This window comes from Chaetura pelagica, unplaced genomic scaffold (assembly GCF_000747805.2).
Source record: "Chaetura pelagica isolate M959 unplaced genomic scaffold, ChaPel_1.0 scaffold150, whole genome shotgun sequence".
Classification (NCBI taxonomy): Eukaryota; Metazoa; Chordata; class Aves; order Apodiformes; family Apodidae; genus Chaetura; species Chaetura pelagica.
In genome coordinates, this window is record NW_009952052.1 from 2,601,397 (window position 1) to 2,624,891 (window position 23,495).

Sequence of the window (23,495 nt, forward strand, 5' to 3'; positions counted from 1 at the left end):
TCAGCAGTTCCACAATTAGGGTCGTGTGTATCTGCAGCGGTGAGTGTCCTGCAATTCCTCTTTTTTAAAGTGGATTTACATTCAGAATTAATAACTTGGATCTGAAATGTCAACCCTGGTCCTGCAGCCAGGATTTACAATATTCTTTGGTGGAGGGGGGGCATGTGAAGGTGTGCCTGGAGCTAACAACTGAACAGTTTCTTTTTGGCCCTGATGTTTTAGGGGTCTGCTACCATGTCTTTCTAGAAGGGGACTTCCAACCCCACGAACGACTGAGCAGCCAGTCATTAGGGGAAAGCATCAGGCTCGCTCAAGGTCGAGTGAGCACTCTAGTATCAGACCCTTATGCTCTGTACATCTCCTAGCGCCCGGAGGGTCGGCACCACCTTCTCCACTTCTGACAAGGTTGCTATTACGTGTACAGCACAGCTTTCATGTTCTGCCTCCCAGGTGTCAGTGTGGTGTTGTACTTTCCTAAGCATACATGGCACCTTCACTCATTCTAGCACTGTAGATTATCCTCTCTTCACAATATTTACACTTCTCCCATATCCTTTACATCTCCTATCTTCACCATTCAGATGGTACTACTTGCTGTTGAACTTGAATAGTTATGCAAAAAATTGGCTGTGTCTTGTCCTTCCATTGTTGTGTTTTGTTCTGTTCTGTATCCATACAAAAAATATTGAAGTGTTTTGCTTAAACACCATGCAGGAAATCACGTGCTGTTCACACAGCTAACTCTGATCTTACAGCCTTAGAGAAAGTCTATTGGTCTACCTAATGTGAAAACCAGCAGCATTTGCTCAAGTGTTTCTTTAAGTTGCAAATTATCCACTTGCAACGTTAGTGTAGTGAGTAGATAAACAGTCCTTATCCACTATAGTGAGTGTGATAGTACTGTAACTAGCAAGGGCATTTTATAGGAAGCTCTTCTTCTCAGCACTCTGCTTCTTCTCATTTTTGTTTCACTTCCTTAAACTTTTTCCCTAGTTATTAGAGGTGGTCCTACTTATTTTAAATGCAAACTTACCAGTTTTACAAAGGTGTTTGATCTATTACACTCAGATACTGTATCCATAAATAAGAAATCAAGTAGCCAGCATGTTCTGAAATAGTGCTAGAAAGAATTCTGCTAAAGAGGCTCAGGACATTTTCTGAGGTAAGAACATTAAAAATCTTGTTCGTTCTTTGGCGCACACACACAAGCACCCCTTGTGCAATGCCAAAGTTAAAGGTCTTCCTTCTTTGAGTTTGAGTTCAAGGAAAAACAACACAGTATCTCATGGAAACAGATAACTTGCTGCAATTATTGCATGAGCACAAAGGGAATACAAAAGTTAATAAATTACAGAGGAGAAATTTAGTATTGCCCTGGTACCAGTGCAGGACAATATAGATAAATTGTAAGTCATAATCATAACTGGTTCTTTTTGTTCAAATTGCTTTTTCTTCAGTGGTTTGGTGCTGGTACTTTATTAGGAAAAAAGCAAACAACAAAACTAAAGGAAATATTTCTCCTTAGTTGATAGTTAGAGAAATTAAACATGAGGCCTTGGAAGTTTGCTAGATATCCAGACCTGAGCATGTGCATATGGAATACACCAAATGAAAATTTCTTCAAAGCCATCTTCAATATATGCAATTTAATGTCTTTTAAAAGTTCAGAATATGAAAATTCTCTTTGTTTGGCTTATTTTAGTTTTGTCTTAATTTCATTTGCAGGGTACACCAACAAGGAAGTCCCACACAGTCTCCTCCTGCAGACACATCCTTCAGCAGTCGCAGGGGAAGACAGCTACCGCAAGTTCCAGTAAGAAGTGGCAGTATAGAGCAAGGTATCAAATAATGAGCTTATGATCGCTCAAACTCTTTGATTTCTTACTTCTTTTTACTTAAAGTCTACTTTCATAGCTATGTGTTCAGTGCTATAATTCTACCAATAAAGCAATGGAAGAGAATTAAAGCGTATTTGTAGTCTGGTAAATCTCGTAGGATTTGACCGATGGGTGTATTACACATGGTTTAATTGCCTTAATTTTCTAGTAGCCTTTTATGTTTGTCTACTTTAAAACTGCTGTCAGTCATGGTAGACTCCAACACATATTTACGTTTTTTCAGTTAAAGAAATCAGGGGCAAATATTTTGACAGCATTTTGACAGTCTTACTCATTTCTTATTTTGTGCTATATATTAATTGTTGTGCATTGTTAATAATAAATTTCACAAATCTGTTTTTCTTCTGGAGTTCATAGTTCAGTGATTAAATAATTAATATAATCACCATGGGAAATATGAAAATACAGGTCATCAGCTCTTTTTTTCTTTAGTGCTGATCTTTTCTGAAAAAGACAATGTAGATCTGGTGGTTGTGGAAGATAATTTTTGCATATTAATGTCAAGTAGGTAGGGGTATGAATATTGCGTTTTACTTTCCTATCAGCATGGTGCACACAGAGCATGAGTTATTATGGTAAAATGAAATAGAAAAAAAAAATAATAATTGCACATTCATGTTTTCTCTGTGTTTGAAAAGCCTATTTTCACGTTGACTACAAGAAACAACTGAAAGTGCTATGAACCACAAGATTTTATTCTGTGGGGAATTTAAATAAATGCTTCTAATGCTGATATATTGTAGTGCCTTACAGAACTGTTGGCAAACTGCTTTCTGGAACAGACAGGGTTGCTGACCTTGATCTTCTTATCATGGTAGTTTAACATAAGGGGTTTTTTGTCTGATGGCTTATATTTACATGCAGTCAGCTTTCATTAATTTTATGGTTTTGAGCTGTGGTGGCATTCCACAACTTCAATTAACACATATGAAAATGTATTCTTCTTTTACACATGTGCTTATTCTGCATGATCGATATACTAATACAAGTGAGTTTTATTCATTTTACACTTTGCATGTAAGTCCTCTTGTTTTGTAGTGGATCTAGGACTGGCTGGATTATAAACTAGTTGCAAACTACATGTGCAGCTTCTATTTCTGCATATTAGTAAGTTGGGAGCTTTTTAGGGAAATGTAATAAGTACTGAATTTAAAATTATTTTGTGTTTCTGCAGTTTCCAAACTTCGCACAATATATAATGATGATTCAGCACATATTTTTTATGTTGTCTTTCCTTTGGGTATTCATCTATCATTTTCTGCTGCTCTTGCAAACTGCTGTGTTGAGAATAAAATACTGGTTTATGTTTTGTTTAAAGACATTGGCAATGAATGTAGAAGTTACTACGAAAATGAGTAGAGATGAGATGTATGTAGAAGAAGAAAGAAAAAATGGAAGTTGGGTAGAAGGCTTCTCTAGGTTTAGGAACTTGATGATACTATGAACATCTGTAAAGTGGTGCTGTTTCACTGGACTCTTGTGTACACTTGTGGTTGATGTGCTTGCATCTTAAGTATAAAATGTACAAGTAGGATATCACATATTGTTTATTTTGCTGTTAAAAATCATCTCACTGGTGTCAGTGTGACTGTATTACAGCACATGGAAAAGAAGGCCAAGACTTTCTTCTCTCCATAGTACTTTGGTTTTGTCCAAGTGCCTTTCTTGTCCTCCTGAAGGAGAGGTTTTCTGATTTTGACCATGGTTAACACTATGCTCAAACTGAGAGTATATTTGCAGAGAAGTACTAAATTAAATAGACTATAAAATATTTTAAAGTTATTTTGTCAGTATCTTCTGAAATAAATATGATAGTATGTATCAACTTTATCCTACTGTAAGATTTTGAAGTCAGTGAGGATATAAGACCAAAGTATTTGCTCTGATTTACAGTATCAAATTTTAATATCAGTTTCATCTCTTTAATCCCTGTCGGATGAGTATCAGGGTCAAATGGAGTGACTAGAAGTGATCTGACCCTAATGTAGGATTGAATGCAAAGCATACTGAGGTCTCTGAAAGATTTCCATTAACTGTACTTGGAATTTAATTGTGTCCTAAATGATTTTAATTTACAGTAACCATGAATATAGACAATGTAAAAATCTATTGCCATATAGAAATGTTATAGGGAGCATTTAAAAATGCATTTTCCTCATTTATAAATAAAGCTACTTCTGGGTGGTCACTATTGTCATCCTGTGTTTCAAGGAAATCCTATATGTATGCCATCAGGTATCATTGTTATAGTAAAGTTGTTCTTTAAAATCTCTATATTGTCAGGAGGGTTGAATACACATCTAAATATATGCATGTATGAATATCTGTTTTACAAATCACAGTAATTGCTGTAAAAAGATTGAATGTCTATTTCAAGAGTTGGCTTTTTATATCCTGTATGTGTATTCAGGAGGCACAGAAAAGTCCAGTAAAGTCATTTCATTACCCTTTAAGGCTCTCACTATGGAACACATGGGAGTGAATGAAGGAACAAGAGACTGGTAGTGAATTTTATCTCAGGAAACAGAGTGATATCTTAACTCTTAATCTTGAATGATATTTTTATTCCCATCCTTTAATCTTTATTTCTCAATTGTTAATTATTATATTAATTGCTTATAAAGCTTCTTTTAGGACTGACATTGCATCTGGGACATTCCATTTTGTCATCATCAAGTTCAGAACTAGAAAAACTTGGTTATTTCCATGTCTCTACCAGATTATGCTGTTTTAGGTATTGCTGTGGTCGGCAGCTTGAGAAGCATAAAAAGTCAACTTCTGAGAAACCAAGCAAGTTTTATAAGGTCCTTATCAATAGATGCACTTTTTTTTTTTTTTAAACAAAGTCATAGAAGTTATTCCTACAGAGAACAAAGTAGTGGTCCCGACTCCATTATGGAAATCAGGTCGATACTACTGATCAGGAGCAGAGGAAGAAATCTTAAATGTAGAGGAAAAATGTCCAATTTAAGGACTAAAGCCTGAGAACTGCATCATTGTGCACAGTACCAAAAACAAAGGCTTATTATGTAATTATGTTCTAAAGGGGATAGCAGCTTTGCCTAGTTTCCGGGTGGGGCAGGGAGGTAGGTATTTTGACTTGGAACAGTTCTAACTAAATGTCCATAGCAACTCAAGTGCATGCAGACTTTTTGATGTGATTACAGTTAAGATTGTAGGCTTCTGTAATTTATAGGCAATGTGGCTTTTATTTTAATCCCAGTGACATTAAAGGAAAACGTGGCTGTGTGTGTTCCCTTTGCAACCCATCAGCAGTATTTCCTAGAGTGCAAGACACACTGGGATGTTATTGCAACTAAAGGCTTTCAGATGCTTAGATATTGAAAATTAGTCTGGTATAGATGTGTCTGTGTGTTTTCAAAAAGTCGTGATTTAGTAGTCATCCTAACTTATGCTACCTGGGAAGCAGTTTTTCTTTCTTTTGTTTTAAATTATAATTTTATAAAAGGATCTAATAATTTGAAGATTTTTAGTCATTGAGCCAAAAGTAGTAAAATTCTAAGCCATGGTAAGGACAACGCTGTCTTCTCAATATGTCATCCTGTGCCGAGCTGTAAGGGGTTTACATTAGTGTTTTTTTCATTTGCATCATGTTTGAATGGAACTGTGCAAATCACTAAGAGTGGAGGGGACTCTGCATTAACTTTGTATTTCAACTATTTCTATAACAACTTCATTATGTACTGGCATGGTTTTTAAATGATACTTTTGTACAAAGCGTATTTCTGCGATCTTCACTCAGTGCGTCCTCTGTAATTGCAACTGTCCAGTGTCACAGGAATTCTTGCTTGAATAGGACTTGAGGGTGGGTCTCTACACATCTTTATGATGGTTAATCATAGTATTCATAAAGGAAATAAATACAGCCTTAAGATCTGTAGCATTTTTCCACACTCCTTTTTAGCTGCGGTAGATAATATTAGGGATAATATTAGGAAATCTAGCAAGTGAATAAGAAAAAAACTTATTATGTACTATTAAAATTTACGAACCAGCAAGAAAAATGTGCAATGGTTGTACTGTAGAAACAATCCTTAAGAGGTAATACGTACAAAACAAGTCTTTTTCCTTGTATCTGCTTCTGTTTGGCTCTTCATAGCATGATTTCTTTTTTCATAGCATTGACAATGTGGTTTCAATGATTTCAGAAGTCCTATAATGAGAGTAAGGTTTGTGATAATCAGCAGCCTGTTTACATGTGAAGAGCATCTGTAAACATCACTGAATTAGAGCAGTTCTGTGTGTTTCCAGTGGCGTCTGTCTATTGCAATAGGCTCTATGCAGTGACCTTTAGGAAAGCAAAAGTGTGACCAGCATTAAACATTGCTGTCTCTTAGCTCATATTTAAAAAGCTGCATAAGTTTTCTACATAGCTTGCATGCAGGGTGAAGTGAGTGTGTGTGTGTGCGTTGCTGCTTCATGAGGGAAAGCTATCCTGAAGGCTCTACTGGTACTGAATGGAGATTACTTGTATAAAGTTCATATGTATAATACATGTACAAATCTTTAATGGAAATCACAACATAGAGGAATGAAGTGTTTTGATGTCCAGTGTTTCCTTTTAACAAATAAGAATCAAAATTGCATACAGAAAATCAATGTTAAATAATACATTTTATATTTCACCACCTTAAGATTTAAAAAAAAAATAATTAATAGCTAGTTAAACCATTTTGTGTATAGGTACTTGATCACTAAAATGTCACTGAGATGAGAGTATGGCTTGAGTAATGGTAAAAGATCAAACCCTTTCAGTTAAAATATTTTTTAGATCCATAAGTTTAAAACTTGAAAGGCAAAGGAAAAAGAACAAGTAATTTCAATTTTATATTTTAGTCTTTTAGCATTGTTTGTTTTGTCTTCATATTTCTAGCTTTATTTTGAAATCTGTAGGTGGCACTGCATATTTTGAGGCAGCTTGTGGAATCTTTTGCTTACACTAGAAAGGTTTATTTCTCAGCATTTCTAACTCTTGCAAATTATTTCAAGCCTCATAAGCTTTTATGTTATCCTTAAAGACTGATTTTAATGGCCCAATGGTTATTGAGTATTATAAATTTTAGTTAACGGGAGATTAATTTCTAACACTCATTATTGCAGAAGAAGCTTCAGAATCTCAAACAGGGCTCCTGCTGTTCTGAAATGAGAATGACAAGTAAAGCGATGTTAAGGTTTTTTAGTAATTTACAAATTTGGTTGTGACAATACTGCTTGAGTGGAATACTGAAAGAGTCCACAATCTGGATCTCAGTAACTTCATTGTTTCTCTTACTTTTGAAGAAAAAGTCATAGACTTTATTATTTGTCATGGTTTATCATTTTAATTTCCTACATTACTTTTACATATGCTGGAGTACTGCCTACTGTACATGCCATTGTCACATGTAACACATTTCTTTATCTAACTTTAAATTTGCTGATTTCTTTTTCTGTTTCCATCATTCCGTGCATTTAATTCATTGAAGAGCAAGAGACTTTAAACTCTTCTTCAAAAGGTAAATATTTATGTCATTTTTTACAAATGTTTGACAACTGTGAACACTGGCTTTTTCCTCAATATATTCCATGTCAGTATATAGTATTTAGTTAGTAGTGTTTAACAGGTGAGAAGGTTTTCTTAAACATCTATAAGCTATCTGATACCTCTGTTTAGATTCTGAAAATGGTTTCTCTTGTGATTTCTAATTTTCCTATTGAAATGCAATACACTGGATTTAGAGGAGTAGTCATGGTATTTTACATGCCTCAGAAACTGCCTGATTAAGTTAATATCACTCAAAGACTTAAAATTTTGCCTAAGCTGCTCCTGAGCTATGCACATCTGCTTCTAATGATGCAGCCATGGCTCTTGGCATCTACGAAGGGTGTTTCATAGGTCTGGGCTTAGTAATAGTTGAAGGTGATGATGGCCAGAAATTATCCTTTGAATGCAGACAGATTCTGAAGAATGACCGTGTTTTATTTGCATGACAAGCCCTTGACACTCAGAAGTCAGTCATGTAGAGCAGGTTTCTGGGGTTAACATACAGTACTCACCTCCCACCTATGAATTCTGTCTGTGCTGATACCAGTGAAACAGTGAGTTCAAACAACAATTCTGTCCCACAAAGTGGAAAGTGCAGTCTCTCATGTCCCTATCAAGACAATGATGCAGATAAGTCCCCTCTTTTTTTTTTCTTTTTTTTTTGCTGAAAGTAGGAGTTTTCTCAAAATCAGAATGAAGCTTGGAAAGAAAAAAAAAATTAGAAAATTAATTCCTTTTAATGTTACCAGCAAAATTATATGCTGCATAAATATTGATAGCACAGATTAAACTTTTCTGACCTCTAGTCCTAAGTCCTGCAGATCTTGGGAAATTCTGGTGTGGGCATCCGGACACAAGCTTTGGTGGGTCAAAGCCAAATTGGGAGTTGAACTTGAATCAGAGTATCTCCTACAACTTCTTTAGTTTCTGAAAGAATGAATTCCCCTGATGCAGTCATACTTGCTCAGGTAAAAATACAGCAGCTCTTCTCTTAGCTATGAACTCCAACACCCATTCCAATACTCAGGAGTATGTTTTCATGATAATGTTTTTTATAACCTGGAGACTCTGTGTATTTTTTTTTAAAGCCTTCATCCTCATCCAACACCAGCATGGGTTCTCTCCCCTCTGCGGCACAGCCAGGTCTCCAGTGAATTCTCCCCTGCCCTCTCAAATCCCTTTCTCACTGCACCGGGGGATTCTCCCATCTAAATCTCATCACTGCTTTATTCCCATGCCTTTGTGCTGGGCATTGATTCTGTGTAGTTTGTTTTCCAGCTTCCACCTCTCACTTCCTCAAGCCAGATACTGTTTTTCTCCTGATTCCTATCTGGAGAGCATCTAAGCAGCACAGTGAGATGAAGCTCGATTTTTTTTGCAGCATAAAAAAATCTAAGTGTACATACCTCTAGGCTGCATTTTAGCTGTAGCTGTTTGACATTGTTCAACTTTTCTTCTTAGTATGAAGACTGAGAGTGAAGAATAGGTCAGATCTCTGTTGGCTTCTGACATTAGTGCAGTTACCAGTTTCAACTTATTTTTCAGTAGCTTCCTTAAGTAAGCAAATATTCTTTTAGACTCTCCCTTGAAGTTTACACCATAAAGGCTGTGTGTTACCTGCTGGTAAGGGTTATGGCCATCTGCAATTTTTATGCTTATTTCTTCTTGTTCAGTAGCTTACTCCAGCAATTAATAATAGTGCAAGTAAGACATGAATGATTTCCAAATTGTATTTTTTGCCTACTCCTCCTTTCTGTCATGACCATCCTGAACAGAAATATGAACTGCCTAAAGTGCAAATTCTGTGTTTGTTGCAGACATCACAGAAGATGGTATAGCCAGTGCTAAGGCATCCATAGGTTTTCTGTAGTCTAGACAAGACCAGTATGGGTATCAGTCTATCACAGACGCTGTAATAGCACTAATTGTTCTTGGTATTAAGCCCATACTTGGGTTGAGCCAGAATGTACATTTAGAAAGGTATGTTCACTTAATAACTGCAAGTGATGGAAAATTGTTCCTGTGTTTAACCACCTGACACGTCTTAGTACTTACATGTTTATCTGACTTTATCTAACTTCTTCGTAGCTACTGGACATTGTTATACCTGTATCCACTAACTTGAAGAGCCTTCTACCATTAGAAATCTTCCCACAATCAAGCCATATTTGCCTTCTTTTTAATTTCTTAAATCTGTTTCTGCAAGAGCATGTCCTGGATTATGTATCATTCTCATTACTTCTCCCTAAATAATTTTTACCAACTATGCTTTGAATTTCCTTAAATACATTGGATGTCTTCCAGTTTCCATGTTGGTTTATTTGGGCGTTTTTAGTGTCCTAAAACTCCCTATCTCTGTATGGCTTTTCAGCATTTGTTGTTCTTTTTGTAACCGTAAAGACTCACTTTCATGGACCTTGACAAAATTTTCCTTCTCCTTTCTTGCTTTATTTGCTAGGTATCAACAAGTCTCCATTTCCTTTTCCTGGAGACAAATTTGTAGCATGTACAGCAGCTTGGGTTTGGGTGGAAGGTGTTTTTTCTGGGAATTTGGTGATGGCCAGTAACCCAAGATGGTGACGTTACTACATAGGAGGTAGTTTCCATGCTAAAACAATTCTAATCCTCATTTCCAAATATATGAGTTAGTTTGGTTTAGATATTTTTTATTGTCAAGATTCAAAGCTTTCCAAAGTCTATAGAATGTAGGTCTCTTTGATGGCTCTTGTAATGTGAAAGAGGTGACTCTTTAAACAGGTAAGGCTGGAAAGGCATCTACAGCATTTTTACTGTTCATTGCTAGTTCAGTATTGCTGCATGTAGTGCAGTCCTTACTTAAAAGAGCTCACATACGTTTCATACGTGATGCTATAAGCTTACTGGATAGGTGTTTATAGCAGTATGCTGTTTAAGAAATTTTGCAAATTAATATTAAGTTTAGTTCCTCTTTTGGACTTTTCAGTAGGGGGAACCTAAACCTCAAAATTACTTCATTTTCTTTTGCACTGATCACTACTGTTAGTGCAGCTTTTGTAGCTTTCACTGATTTTCATAGGATGGATTTGTTTATACCAATGAAGGTTGAATTTATTTCAAAGGCAGATTTAATGCGTTGCTAGGTTCAGATTCTAGATCCTAGCCAGGTCTAACCTCTCTATCAGTGAAGCAGCAGATAGGAGTCAAAATAAGCCCATAATCCTTCTCTGAGGACAGAAATAAAGTTGAGGGCTGTCAACTAGTTAATGCCATCAGATATAACTTTATAAACCTTTCCATAGTGCTAATAAATTAAAAGGGGAATATAAATTCTTAGTAAAGAGATAATGTCTTAGCATAACTAAGAAATGGCCATCTCCATTTAAAAAAAAAAACAGCTGGTGGGCTGTCAATTTTCTCTAAGGCAGATTGCAGGCTGAAAATGAGAGTGCTGTAGTTGTTTTCTGTAGTTTATTCCTTATCTCCTCTAAGTTAATGTATTATAGATTTTTTTTATTTTTTTTTTAGACAATCAGAGAAGAGCATATGTTTTATAGATTATCAATAAAATAAGAAAATTACATTCCTTATGATGGGAACATTTACCAAAACTTTTTTTTTAATTAACCAAAACTTTTTTATCACAAGAATTACAAGCAAGTTTTTACATTATGAGTGAAAAAAAAACAACTATTCCAATATGTGCATATATTAAATTGTTCTTTTACTAATACCATGGTCCAATCTGCAAAGATTGGAAATCCAGATTTTTAGTTGCATTTCCAGCACATAGCATATTTAGAATCCTATAAGATCTGTTATTAATTACAGTACAGGGTGCACAGTCTTCACAAGGATGTTTCTTGAATGATGTTTGAGGAAGAGACCCAGGAGGAGCTGATGGACCTGCTAACCTATGGGATTGATGGTCTTACTCTTTGTAGACTATGTCTCTTTTGAATATTATTCACAGTGGAAGCCAGATGGGACTTAGCAGTGGGTTGAGAAATAAACTGAGTAATACCTAAGGGAACTTTGATGGAAACCACACTGGGCAGTTAATTTTTGGTAGCTTACTATGGTGGGTTGACCAAAGCCAGCAATTAAAACATCCACCATCCACTCACTCACTCATTCACTCCACCTTCCACAGTAAGATGAGGGTGAGAATTGTAAGACTAAAAGTGAGTAAGTCTTGTCAGCCAACATAAACACAGTTAAACAAGTGAAGAGAAAAAAAATTAAAACAATAACCCACAATGAACCAAAAAACACACCACCAAGTGATACAAAAGCAGTCATTCCCCACCTCCCGCAAGCAGACAAGTTCCAGCCAGTCTCTGAGCAACAGCTACCTTGGAAAGGCTACCTCCAGTTTTATTGCTCTACAGTAAGAAACATCTTTTTGGTCATTTGGGCTCAGCTGTCCCAGCTGTTTGCTCTCCTAGTCTCCAGTCGTCTTGCTGGGGGATGGGCAGCATGAGAAACAGAAAAGGCCTTGGTGCTGTGCAGGCACTATTCAGCATTTGCTAGAACACTTATGTGTTATCAACACTCTTTTAGCCACATGTCCAGAACTCAGCACTGTTAGAGGCTGCTGGGAAGAAAATTAGCTCCATCCCGACCAGACTCAGTACACTTGGGATTACAGGAGTCAGACCAGCTAATAAATATATTAATAGAGTTCAAGTATAAGATTTTTATTCCAGTTATATGTCTGTCTTTTCTCTCCTGCATGGCTTGATTGTTTATGTACATAATTGTTGTACAACCTTCATATGGTTTACATAAGAAAACACACTGTAGTAAAAGCTTTTGGCTTTAAATTGGCACTCCTTATATAAGCAGTCTGCTTAATGAATTCTCTTCTTTCAATTACTTCTTAAACTGACTGATCTCACATCTGAATCAGCAGCTCTTGAAGATACGAGAGGGATCGCTCTTTCAAGTGTGACCTGTGACACCAAAGGGAGTAACATGTTGACACAACTGATACTGGTGGTAGTTCTCCCTAACTACTAAATTCACATGTCTGTGGTAAATCTTCATATTTTGAATTCTAGAGCCTCTGTATTATTTAGAGGTCTTGTGATTACAATGCTTCAATATTTAAATTACTGTGTAGTCCTACCTCTCTAGAGTTCCAGCAGAAGCACTCTGTAAAAATTGATGTCCTAAAAGAAAGCAGAACCAGATTTTTCTGAGTCAGGTTAAGTTATTTAAGTAATGTTTATGTCAAATTTTTGTTACCTGTGGTAACCAACTGTGTTCCAAGAAAGTAATGTGATCGTATGGTGGTGTCACCTATTGTTGTTACACATTCTGCTGATGTGCTTTTTGCTCCTGTCTTAGTTTTTTTTTCCGCTTCTTGTGACTGAAATGTGAAGAGTGTACCAGACTACTTATGAGGCAGACAGAATTTTCCATCAAATTGAGCTAGGTACAAAATATGTACAGATGTGCTTGGTAAACAAACCTGAAAGGAAAACAGTTGTGTTTCCTAGAGCAGACTTACACTTCACACAGTTGCTTGCTTAAAAATACATTACTAGCTAATTGGTAAGCTAAATACATTTTACTTCATTCAAAAAACTAAATTTCTCCATTAGAGAACTTAGTTTTACTTCACAGTCCGTATTAATTGTTACCATGTTACTTTATATAATGGTATCTAGTGGTGCAAAACAGAGCATAAGCATGGGGTGAAGGCTAAGAATTTAAACATAAAGAAATTCAAGCATTACTGAGTTAAGGTTGAATATTCACCTAACCTTGACTGCAGTAGTTTGCATTAATAGTCACTGATTTAGCATCTCATTACATCATAATAATTCTTTCTCAGAAATTGTGAGTAATACAGAGTAAGACTCTTTCATAGAAGTTATTTCGTAAAAGGCACAGTTGACAGGATGCAGCACCCAAGAGTCACACAATGAAAGGGTTATTTTTTAGAGTAACTGTAATCTGTGCACCGTACACATATAGGGCTAAATTTTTAAAGGGGTCTCAATTTTCCCTCAGAATTTACATCCTCGGTCTATTTCACACATGTATGATAGGATTAAGATATCTGAGTTTTTGACTTCTGTCACTAATTGATATATCTTAATCCTTTCATCTCTGTCCATAAAATAAGAGGCCATCTTTAAAAATTTCACCTAAAGTGCTCAATTTTGCCTTCAGATACCTCCATGCAACTTCCATTGAAGTAATTGGAGCTGTGCCTGCATATCTGATGGTGGATCTGGACTCATTGCAATTAAGGTACACATTTACCGACATAATTAGTCATCTGGAATAATCGCTGGGCCCAGTGTGACATTCTGCATGTGCAGAATTCCCTAGATTGGACCCTCTGCGTGTGGGAGATGGAAGATGACGATGATAACTTTATTTTTTGCCTGAAATTTGTAGCTGTGGCAGAACTTACTGTCATTTGCTGTGTTCATTTTTCTGTTTTAAATGAGAAATATGGAAGGAGGATATGAAAACATATTTTTCAAAGTGATGTGTTTGTGTATTTTTTTCCATACCCAAGCAGCACACAGACATTCCATGATTTCCACAAAAAAGTTATGGATGGCACGTGCATACACAACAGTGATCTGTGCAATGGCACGAGATTAAAATATCCACCCCTGAGTGTACTGCCCTCTTTTTATATCTTTGTGCTTGCAAAGATGTGTAAAGAATCCCACATAAAACTCAGACACGGTAACATTGGTACCTCCTCATTCACAATATAGATTTGTATATTAATTGATGGTGTAGCTACTTTCCCATAATATAAAATTCACAGTATCTTGTGATTTATTTAATGCAGCTTTTAAGTAGATGTCTCTCTCCTGTCACTGGTCTGGGGAGGGGCTGTTTACAAAAATCTTGTCTTCTAAGACTGTCTTATTTTGGAGAGAGTCATGGTTGACCCAAAAGCAGAAGATTTTGCTCAGGTTTCCCCAAATAAAACTCAAGTCTTGAATTTGTGACCACACAAAGAATTCCAACTAAAATAAGTTGTTCTGGGATGTTAAACCTGTTAAAGTGCAATTAACATAGGGAGTTCTGTGTTTTAGAATAGCGACTGATGAATATATGGGTCTAGTTCTAGAATTGTTAAAAAGTGTCCGCTTTCAAGGTATTCTTTTTATTGGTTCTCCTTTGCATTTATAGGGTACCAAGTTCATGAATGACAGAATATATAGTTCCCTCTGAAAATTATCCACTACCACAACAGTTACCTTATTTTAAGGAAGCCTTAGACCAGGGGCTCTGATCCTCTCTTTCCATTAGTGCAAGGTCATCTTCCTGTGGCAAGCACAGCCAGTATTAATTGCCATAACTTGTTTAAATTGAAGAAGATCCTTTTTATATCACCATTGCTTCTTGGCATTGTCATAGTGAAATTGAAACACAAGAGCAAATAATTTCTTTGGCATAAAAGTGAACATTACAGAGCAAAGTAGTGCTTTTATAGGACTTTTTGTAATAAAAAAGTAAAGATTCTAGAAAACTACTGTATTTTTTACTATGATTGTTTGAATGGAGAAATAATTCCTCTCAGATATCATCTTTAGTTGAGGTAAGCAGTTACGTTTTAAGATAGTAGTAGGAGTTAATTACTTTAAAAATAAATTTTAGTACTTCTTTAATGCATTAATTCTTTGAATGCTGCTGTAATATTTTCTACATATAAGGAAATGCACATTTAGGTGATCAAGCGTTTCTGTCCCCTGCATCCAGAATACTTAACAGGTTTATAATGCAGCCTATTGCCTGAATTCTTTCACTCTTCCTATCTGTTGCACCAGCTTGATTATGTGTAGGAAATTGGGATGTCTGCCCAATTTCAGGTGAAAACTCTCACAATGGAAGTGGTTGATTTCTTGACATTAGTGTTCCTTTGTTCTTTGTTTACACCCTGCTTGTTCTACATGTTTGAACCTTTCTTTGTTTTGTTGAGATGGAAATAAGTTTAAATTGTTGCTAAACCGTTTGTTTTTCCAGAAAGGTTTTCACTATTTTTTAATTGGTTTTCATTGTGTGTTTTTGCAGCAAGCTTAGTAGTGGAGGAGCGAACGAGACAGATGAAAATGAAAGTGCACCGTTATAATCAGACATCAGGGTCTGGTTCTAGCCAAGAACATGAGCGTGAGCAATACACCAAGGTAAAGTCAGTAGTATTGAAATGATACTTTGGATTAAAAATTGACAGCATAAACCTGTTTATTTAACATATTTTATAACCCTCAAGAACACTGTTATAAAGCCTGACAGAAATTTCCTTGAGTAGTAGTAACCTTTCAACATTGTTTTTTACCCACATCTGATGTGAGTTAGACTTAGTCTTTCTTGTCACCTAAAATGAATCTGCAAAAAGCAAAACACTTCACAACTAATTCAGGGAAGAAAGATCCTTTTAACAGCCGTTAAAAAAAAGCAGTGTGACCTCTAGCTTAGGAAGTCCCTGGCTTGAAAATTCCTGGAGGCTGGAAAAGTGGGCCATGGCAGCATCATTGTATATTGGCCCTACTCTCTTGTTCTTCTCTAGGCCCTTGCTCTTGTCTGACATGTAGACAGCTAGGCAGAATTAGATCAAGTCCCATGCAGCTTTTCTCATATTTATGTAATTTTTTTACATCCTCACAATGTGTTAGCTAAAGTATTTCCTTTCTTGAAATACATACTGATTGCTTTGATCTCCTTTTCTAAAAGTGTGAAGATTTGCTCTGATAACTAAGAGTACATGAAATTACATTAATGAAATTATAGAGGGACCTTTTATTTTTTTTCCTTGATAATGCTAAAATTATATCCCACAACCTGGTAAGTTTAAACTGCATAGGCTTCTGAGCAGAGTGCTGAAAATGCCTTGAACATCTGCACTGCCACTTCAAAATCAAACTGTGCAGGGCTGGAGCTGAAGATGCTTTTTCCTTGTGACACCTAACAGAGCTGCAACATTTGCCGAAGTCAGGGAGGGAAACATAGTTAGAACCTATGTTTCTTTTTAGAGTTACAGCACTGTGTTGGTGTCAGCAAAGTAAAGGATAGGAACAAATCCAGCAGTAACTGTTGTGTGGGAAGCAGTCCTGCAATTCTGTCCCAGTGCCACTACGAGTTACGTATCTTCAAGGCGTGACCACAGGATGGCAGTATGAATGTAAAAGTCCAACGTAAAAAATTCAGACACACACATAGCAACTGTGTGGGTTAAAAATAAAGTCTCAGAATAACAGTAGATGGAAGAAAATCACAGCTTTTGTTTATTTTGACTTTTGTGCTTTAAGAGCTACATTTTAAAGATCTCCTTTCCATCCCTAAGAACTAAATGCTTGTGTTTTTATTTCTATGTTTAAAAGACAGGAACCTTCCAATTTGTGAACTGCTGCCATACAGAAAATGACAAACATTGTCAAGCTCCCTACAGCTGCAAACATCAGAATGCTCCTGGCATGTATTGCTGTGGTGCAGGCAATGAACTTTCTGTCCCTGTCCCTCCAGGGTCACCTCCCTGTGTTTCACAGAATCAATGCCTGCTCCTGGAGTCACAGGTCAAAATAATGGTAAAGTGAGGTATTCAGCAGAAACCCAGAAATCTGCTTATGAATGGCTAAACAGGCAATTGGGCATCTAACTTTCAGTGTCTAATAAATTTGAAAGGTTTGTTCAAGATCTTATGGAAGTTAAATATGGAGACAAATTTAGTAATTATGTTTCTTTTTTGAGGCATAGAACTTAAATTAAGTAGTTCTCAAAGGGAAGAGAAGTAAGAGAAACAAGACTTTAGGTCCACAGTTGCCAAACTGTGGGTTATCAGCACTATTTAAGATTGCGATAGACATTTCCAGTGAGATCATCTGTCAGAATCCAGAATTTGTGTAACAATTAGAGCAGCTTATTTGATATTGGGTTTGCTGTTGCCTTCACAAGGTCAACTCAGGAAAAGAGGCTGAGATGCAGTGTCTCAGTTAACATGTTAAAAAATAGTAAAAATGCATGCAATAAAATTTACATGAGAGAAAAATAATGTGTGATTTGGCCTGGGTGACCAAACATATACCTTTGTTCTTAGTCAAAGGCCAGTTTTCTGATTTGGATTAACTGTGCCTACATACTGATTCAAATGTTCATATTTTTTTCATTATTAAACATTTTTTTTAGCCTGACACTTTTTAATATTTATCATAAGCATTATTTTTGCTCCTCAATTTATTTTTTCTGGCTGTGCTAGTGTAAATCCTGTATACAGTGAGGTAATTGTTGGAAAATATGAATCAGTAATGTTGCCAATTTCCCTTATTCTTTAGTACCTAGAGTTTTTTAGCACCATCTTTAGTTTTTCAATATATGTGGAAATGAAATAAAAAGTAAAATCACAGCATAATGAGTACTAGATGGGAAGAACTCTGTTGAAGTATTGTTTATTCAGAATTTCTAAAAAAGGTGTGACTACAACTTTAAGGAAGCAAATTCTCTGTCCATTGTTACAAGATAAATATTTTTGGAGTACCTGTTCTGGAAGACATTGGCTCCTTTCCATGCTAAAATGGTCATAAGGAGAATTAAAGATTTATCTTGAACTTGAAATAAAAAAAATCTTTAACTCCTTTTTGTATTTCCTAGGTGGTAATGGTGTAGTCCTAGATAGGGTGGTCCAGCCCATAATAAGTGCTGAGAACAAATTCTATTAGCACATTCTAAAACGCTGTACTGTTTTCACTGATGTAGCTGCTTGCTTCATATCACTATGATGATAGTCATAATTTAAAAAATCTTTAAAATATGCTACTATATTTCCTTACCCTCAGAAGATTTAGAAAGAGTCAAGAAAGTAAACTAAATAGATGAAGGCAGCTCAAGTGAAAATGTAGAAAGTCAATCAGGTGGTGCAGTAAAGCTGATGACTGAGACATCTGAGGACTTCAGACTATACCTAATTGCTGCTGCCAGCATCTCTGAAAAGTCTTTGAAGGCTGCAGGAGCAAGACTTACTTTAAATAATAATTTAAAAAAAAAAAAAAAAAAAAGTTCAGTGGGCTAATAAGACACTTTGGAGTAGTAAGAAAGAAATATTAAATATCTGTTAAAGAAATGGCAGTTGCAAGCACTTTGTCACTCCTTAACAGAAAGGCGTCTTTCTTTCCCAAGGAGCAGTGTTTGTGCACTGCTTCAGAAACTAAGTATTTATATTTATTAGATAAATTATGCTGTGCTGCACATTGAGAAAATATACCCTTTTGCTTTTCAGAGCAATGAGCTTCTGTGGATTTGGTTCTTTCAGTTTTTTAACATTTGCAAATACGCTTGCTTTATTGCACATTGAGTTCTTTAAACCTTTACAAAATGTTCATTCAGTATGGACTGGATCTCCTTTGCAACAGTAAATCATGTGTATGTGAAATTAATTCCTTAAATTTAATCCGTTTTCTCTAATTGAAACCCACCTTTTTTCAGAGGCCTTTGCAATTTCCAATCCATTTCCATTGCATTTCCTGTGTTTTTGTAATTTCTCCCAGTCAGTTTCTTTATCTTCTAGTCTCGGAAAGCAAGCACTGGTTTTTCAAGCATGCACCATGCCAGGTAGTGTGTAAACATTTTTAAACATCTGTGTTTTAAGCACCCTTTAGTAGGCGTCTGCTCTACATCTTTGTGTAGGTCTTGATGGCTGTTCTGCTCTAATGGTTTTGAGATCATCACAGCTCACATCCTTATTTCCTTCAGTTCCAACAGAAAGACTGCATAATTTATATGAAGCAGTTTAATTCTAAAAAGCTAAGTAAGAAAAAGAAAAAAAGTCAGAATTACAAAACCTCTGTGGATTTTGCAAAGGGGTTTAAAGAAGAACTTTAACCATGTCTGCCTTCTCTCTTGTGTACTGGTAAGGCTGTAGTGCTTAGTGTGCACATGTCTGTGCTGTTTCAGTGTCTGAGAGAAAACACTGGTAGCATTTGCATTTGCATAGATATAAATGGCAATATATCTTAATTAGACTCTTAATGCAACATACAGTAAGCTTTTTATTCAAGATGCCACACACAGAACACAAACATCATGTTGCAGCTGCTTCAGCTTTCCAGAGAACATACAACACATTTTTTTGGAATGTCTTGTTTGTTCAAGATTGTTACTGATCACTGTAGTACGTACTTAAAAGGACATCACTCTATATTTAGATGCACTACTGGCTCAGTTAACACTGTATGTGTTTGGAAAGCACTTAGCATAAAAGTATAATCACTGCATTAGTTCAGTGGCACTTTGTGGATTTCAGTTGATAGTTGATGTCCACAATGAAGGGCTGGATAGGAGACTTGGGATGACAGGGGACTGATTGTGATAATTTTTCTGTGATTTTGGGCAAGGTACTTACGGCTATATATAGAAAATGCTCTTGGACGTTGATGTTATGAGTGTATGAGCAGTTTTCCCATGGTTTGACCTGCTCATTTTTACTGTTCCCTGTTAGGAAGTTGAATGGTGTTCACAGTAGTTCAGTTGGATACAGCTGTGGGAAGAGCTCCTTAGAATCACTGGTGCATACTCTGTATCTTTACATGAGCTGCTCCTAAGACACGGACCCAGATGCTGTTTGGGGTCAGAGATGAGGCCTGGATGCACCAAGGTGCTGACTGCCAGGTCATGGACCCAAGAACAGTGTGTGAGCAGCCATAAAACTAGAGGTGCTTTCCACATGAATTGGTGTTTCCAGGGAAAACTCCTTCTTAGATTAAGGTGCCTCAGAAGGTAGCTGTGATCTCAAGACTTGCATAAGCCCTTAATGTTTCTGGTCAGGATTTCTCTTTCCTCATTTTCATTTATTTGTTTCAATCCCTAATTACTATTCTCATTCCGTTTCCTCATTTTAAGCACTATGAGGCACAGATTTTCAGAGTTTAGTCACCTGAGGCTTTTCTTGAAGTCAAAGGAGGGGACAGTCCTTTCATTTTCAAACTCTGAACTATTGTATTCCCCATGCTTTTGAGAGATTAATCTAGAAATACAAATACTTATTAATATGGAAGATAATATAATTATACAGGACTATTAAAGTACTTCTAAAAAGTGCCTTATAATCAGTAAAATTACTAACATTGTTATTCATTGAGGAACTGTAAGAGGTATTGATGAAGTACACGCTTTTGCTTTGCATCTATTCTCTTTCCATTGATGTTAACACATCTGCAGTTCATCAGACCCTTTTTTTCCTTTTGCTGGTGCAGAAGAAGCAGAAGCTCCACTAGTGGAAAGGTGAATGAAAGATCTGCATTTCAGCTGTTTATATGTCAGATAGTTGCACTGTAAAACCCTCTGTCTTTGTAATTCAGATAGTTTGGGCGTTTGAAGCTAGCTGCTGTTAATGTTTGAAAAACTAAACCTACTCTTCAGTAATGACTGTCAGAGTTGCTGCAAACTTCAGCAACTCTCCTAGTGAAAATATTGCACCTTGGAATAGAACTGTTACATAAGCTTTAACTCTCTAAGACACAGACTTGAAAGAGAATCACACTGAAAATTCACTTAATTCACTTGGAGCTTCAAAATTATTTTTATATAATATTTAAATACAGGACAACAGGGAAATTTGTTACAAATACATGAAAAGTTATGAGTCATCTTCTAGATAAGCAGGACTGTATCATATTACTTTTGAGCCCAGTTGGAAACCTGCAAACATTATTTTAATGCAGATACCAAATAAGTGGATCTTAGCCCAGGACATTTTTTTCTTAAATGAAAAGTTCAGGTGTATTGCAACAACAGAACTTTCCTCTTTTAATGATCAGTGATTTCAGGAAAAGTACTGTTTACTTCTGTCTGTATTTGAGGGGGGAAAAGGTAACTTCAAAATTGATTTCATTTTGTTCATCTGTTAGCTTAACTGACTGTTTTTCAGATTTTACTGAAAAGGTGTAGGCAGAGAATGAGAGGGAAAAGTTTTATGGCTCCTTTAGAGGACAGTGGATTCAGTGGAAGCAGCAGCCAGAGGAAGGAAAAGCTAAACCCAGAAGAATTATTACAGAAAATGTAAACACTGCAGCTTTCAGTGTTAACTTTCAGCATCACCTCTTTTTTTTTTTTTTCTTTTTTTCTTTTTTTTTTTTCTAATCTCTGTTTCTGTGGAAGGAAGGGGTTTTAGTTGCTTGGGAATCACAGCCCTGGCATACAGTATAAAGGAGTAGTAAAAGCTCAACCATGCCATGAAATTCTCACTTAGAAAGGGAAGCTCCCTGCTTTGTGCAGTAACTCTGTGATTAGAATTCCAAGGCAAGCAGAAGACATGGATTCAGTTTTATCTCCTATCTCACAATAAAACTCTCTAGGAACATATTAAAGACTGACTGTTAGAAGTCTGATATTTACAAAGCAATTCCATTTTGTACAGACTGCTGGAGTATAGTGAGCAAGACAGAGAGAGGAAACCTACACAGCCCTCACTTATGGGGGATGATACCTGGGCTGAATAAATGGTTTTGTATTGATGAGTCATTTGATGAGGCTGAGTCACTAAACAATCATTGATAAAAAAGCTTGGACTTCAACTGCTGTCTTGGTGTCCTAACCCCTCCAAGCCATGCTTGGTGCTTTTTCTCTCTCCCCTCCCCATCTTTCCTAGGGCATGTAGGTATCCCACGAAAGGTGGAGCCAAAAAAAAAAAGTATGAGCGAAACAGAGGATCATTTGCTGCTCCACATGGCAGATACAGTCTGGTGTTCAACTTCTTTATTCTGTGGTTGAATAATTAATTGAGTGCTAAACAGACAGATTCAGATATGGTTTGAGACAAAAGCCATCAGCCTCTACCTCCCTCAGCACTTAAGAAGTAGGGCTTCCAGCAGGAGGATGGAAGTCACTGCATCTGTCCTTCAGGGCAGAGCTCAGATGGTGTCAGCCTTCTCCAGCAGCACATCATGCTTGCTCAGGGGCCACATGAGTCTTCTACCATTCCAGATTGTCTGTATTCACTCTCAAACCAAGGGTCACAAACAGAATATGTACTTTTTGGTAAGGAAGAAAAGTAGACAGACTTCATAATGACAGAGAGGGAAGTCAGATTATCCTCAGGATATAGCAGTAAAACATGGAGATATTTCTGAAACCCTCCATTACCATGCATAAAAACCCTATGTATTTAAGACAGACTGCATTATTATATTCTAAACAAAGTATTCTTAAAATCTCACCTGTGGAGGAATCACTTGACATGTAGTTTAAATATACAAGAAAGGTGAAAATCCTATTTCACTGAAATCAATAGAATTTTTATTATTTAATAGGGTCATGATTTCTTTTGCAGACTGCAATTCTGTTTAGCTCAATGGATAACCAGAACATCCCATGTGTTCAGATGCTTTTCATATTTTTAGATGCCTCATTTTAGGAAAGCTTAAAGCATTTATTAGGAATTCTGTGGGAATTTTGCATAAAATACTAAGGCTGGCTCAGGAGTGGTACACTTGATCTTAAACTGGAAAAAATTAACCATCCAGTTTCCCAGTCTCTGAACATTTATGTTTAACCTAATTAGAAAGTTTTCATATCTTTCATCTTACTTAAATTATTTTTAGCTTTAGAAGAATAATAAGTCATCTAAGGAAATGTAACTTTTCCATTATTATGAAATAGAGCTGATAAGGATTAGTATGCTTTCTATTTCCATTTCAGAGAGGTATATTTTGCACTCTCAAAGAGGGCAAGCAGCAAAATTATTTAATAGATTCTACAAGCCATTTCCAAGAGGTGGTCTGAATAAACATTTCAATATAGTGTCAACTTAACTCCATTGGTCATTTATATTCAGATAAGTCACACAAAGTCACTTTGAAAGAGAATATCCAAATAAATAATTGATAAAATTGAAAATATTTTTAAATACTGGAGTTCTTGAGTCCACTGTGTTACCCACTTTTTGAAATCAGATTTCTGCTGCATCTTGTTTCCATGCCAATGCCTGCTAGACATGTTATCTGAGCTAAAAGTCATCATGGTCCAAGCTATTCTGAAGTTACCTGCAGAGCTTCACTTAGTATTTGAAGCTGAAAACTTACTATTGATAAACTAGAGCTTTCTCTCCTGCA

The 23,495-nt window shown here is 36.2% G+C and overlaps 1 protein-coding gene across 1 annotated transcript in view; it reads left to right on the forward strand.

Annotated features, from left to right (window-relative positions):
* RIMS1 (regulating synaptic membrane exocytosis 1) overlaps window positions 1-23,495 on the forward strand; it is a 131,832-nt gene that overhangs the window by 52,290 nt on the left and 56,047 nt on the right. Inside the window, exon 17 of the mRNA XM_010003348.1 lies at window positions 1,726-1,838. Coding sequence (XP_010001650.1) covers window positions 1,726-1,838 — 113 coding nt within the window. The remainder of the gene's footprint in view (window positions 1-1,725; window positions 1,839-23,495) is intronic.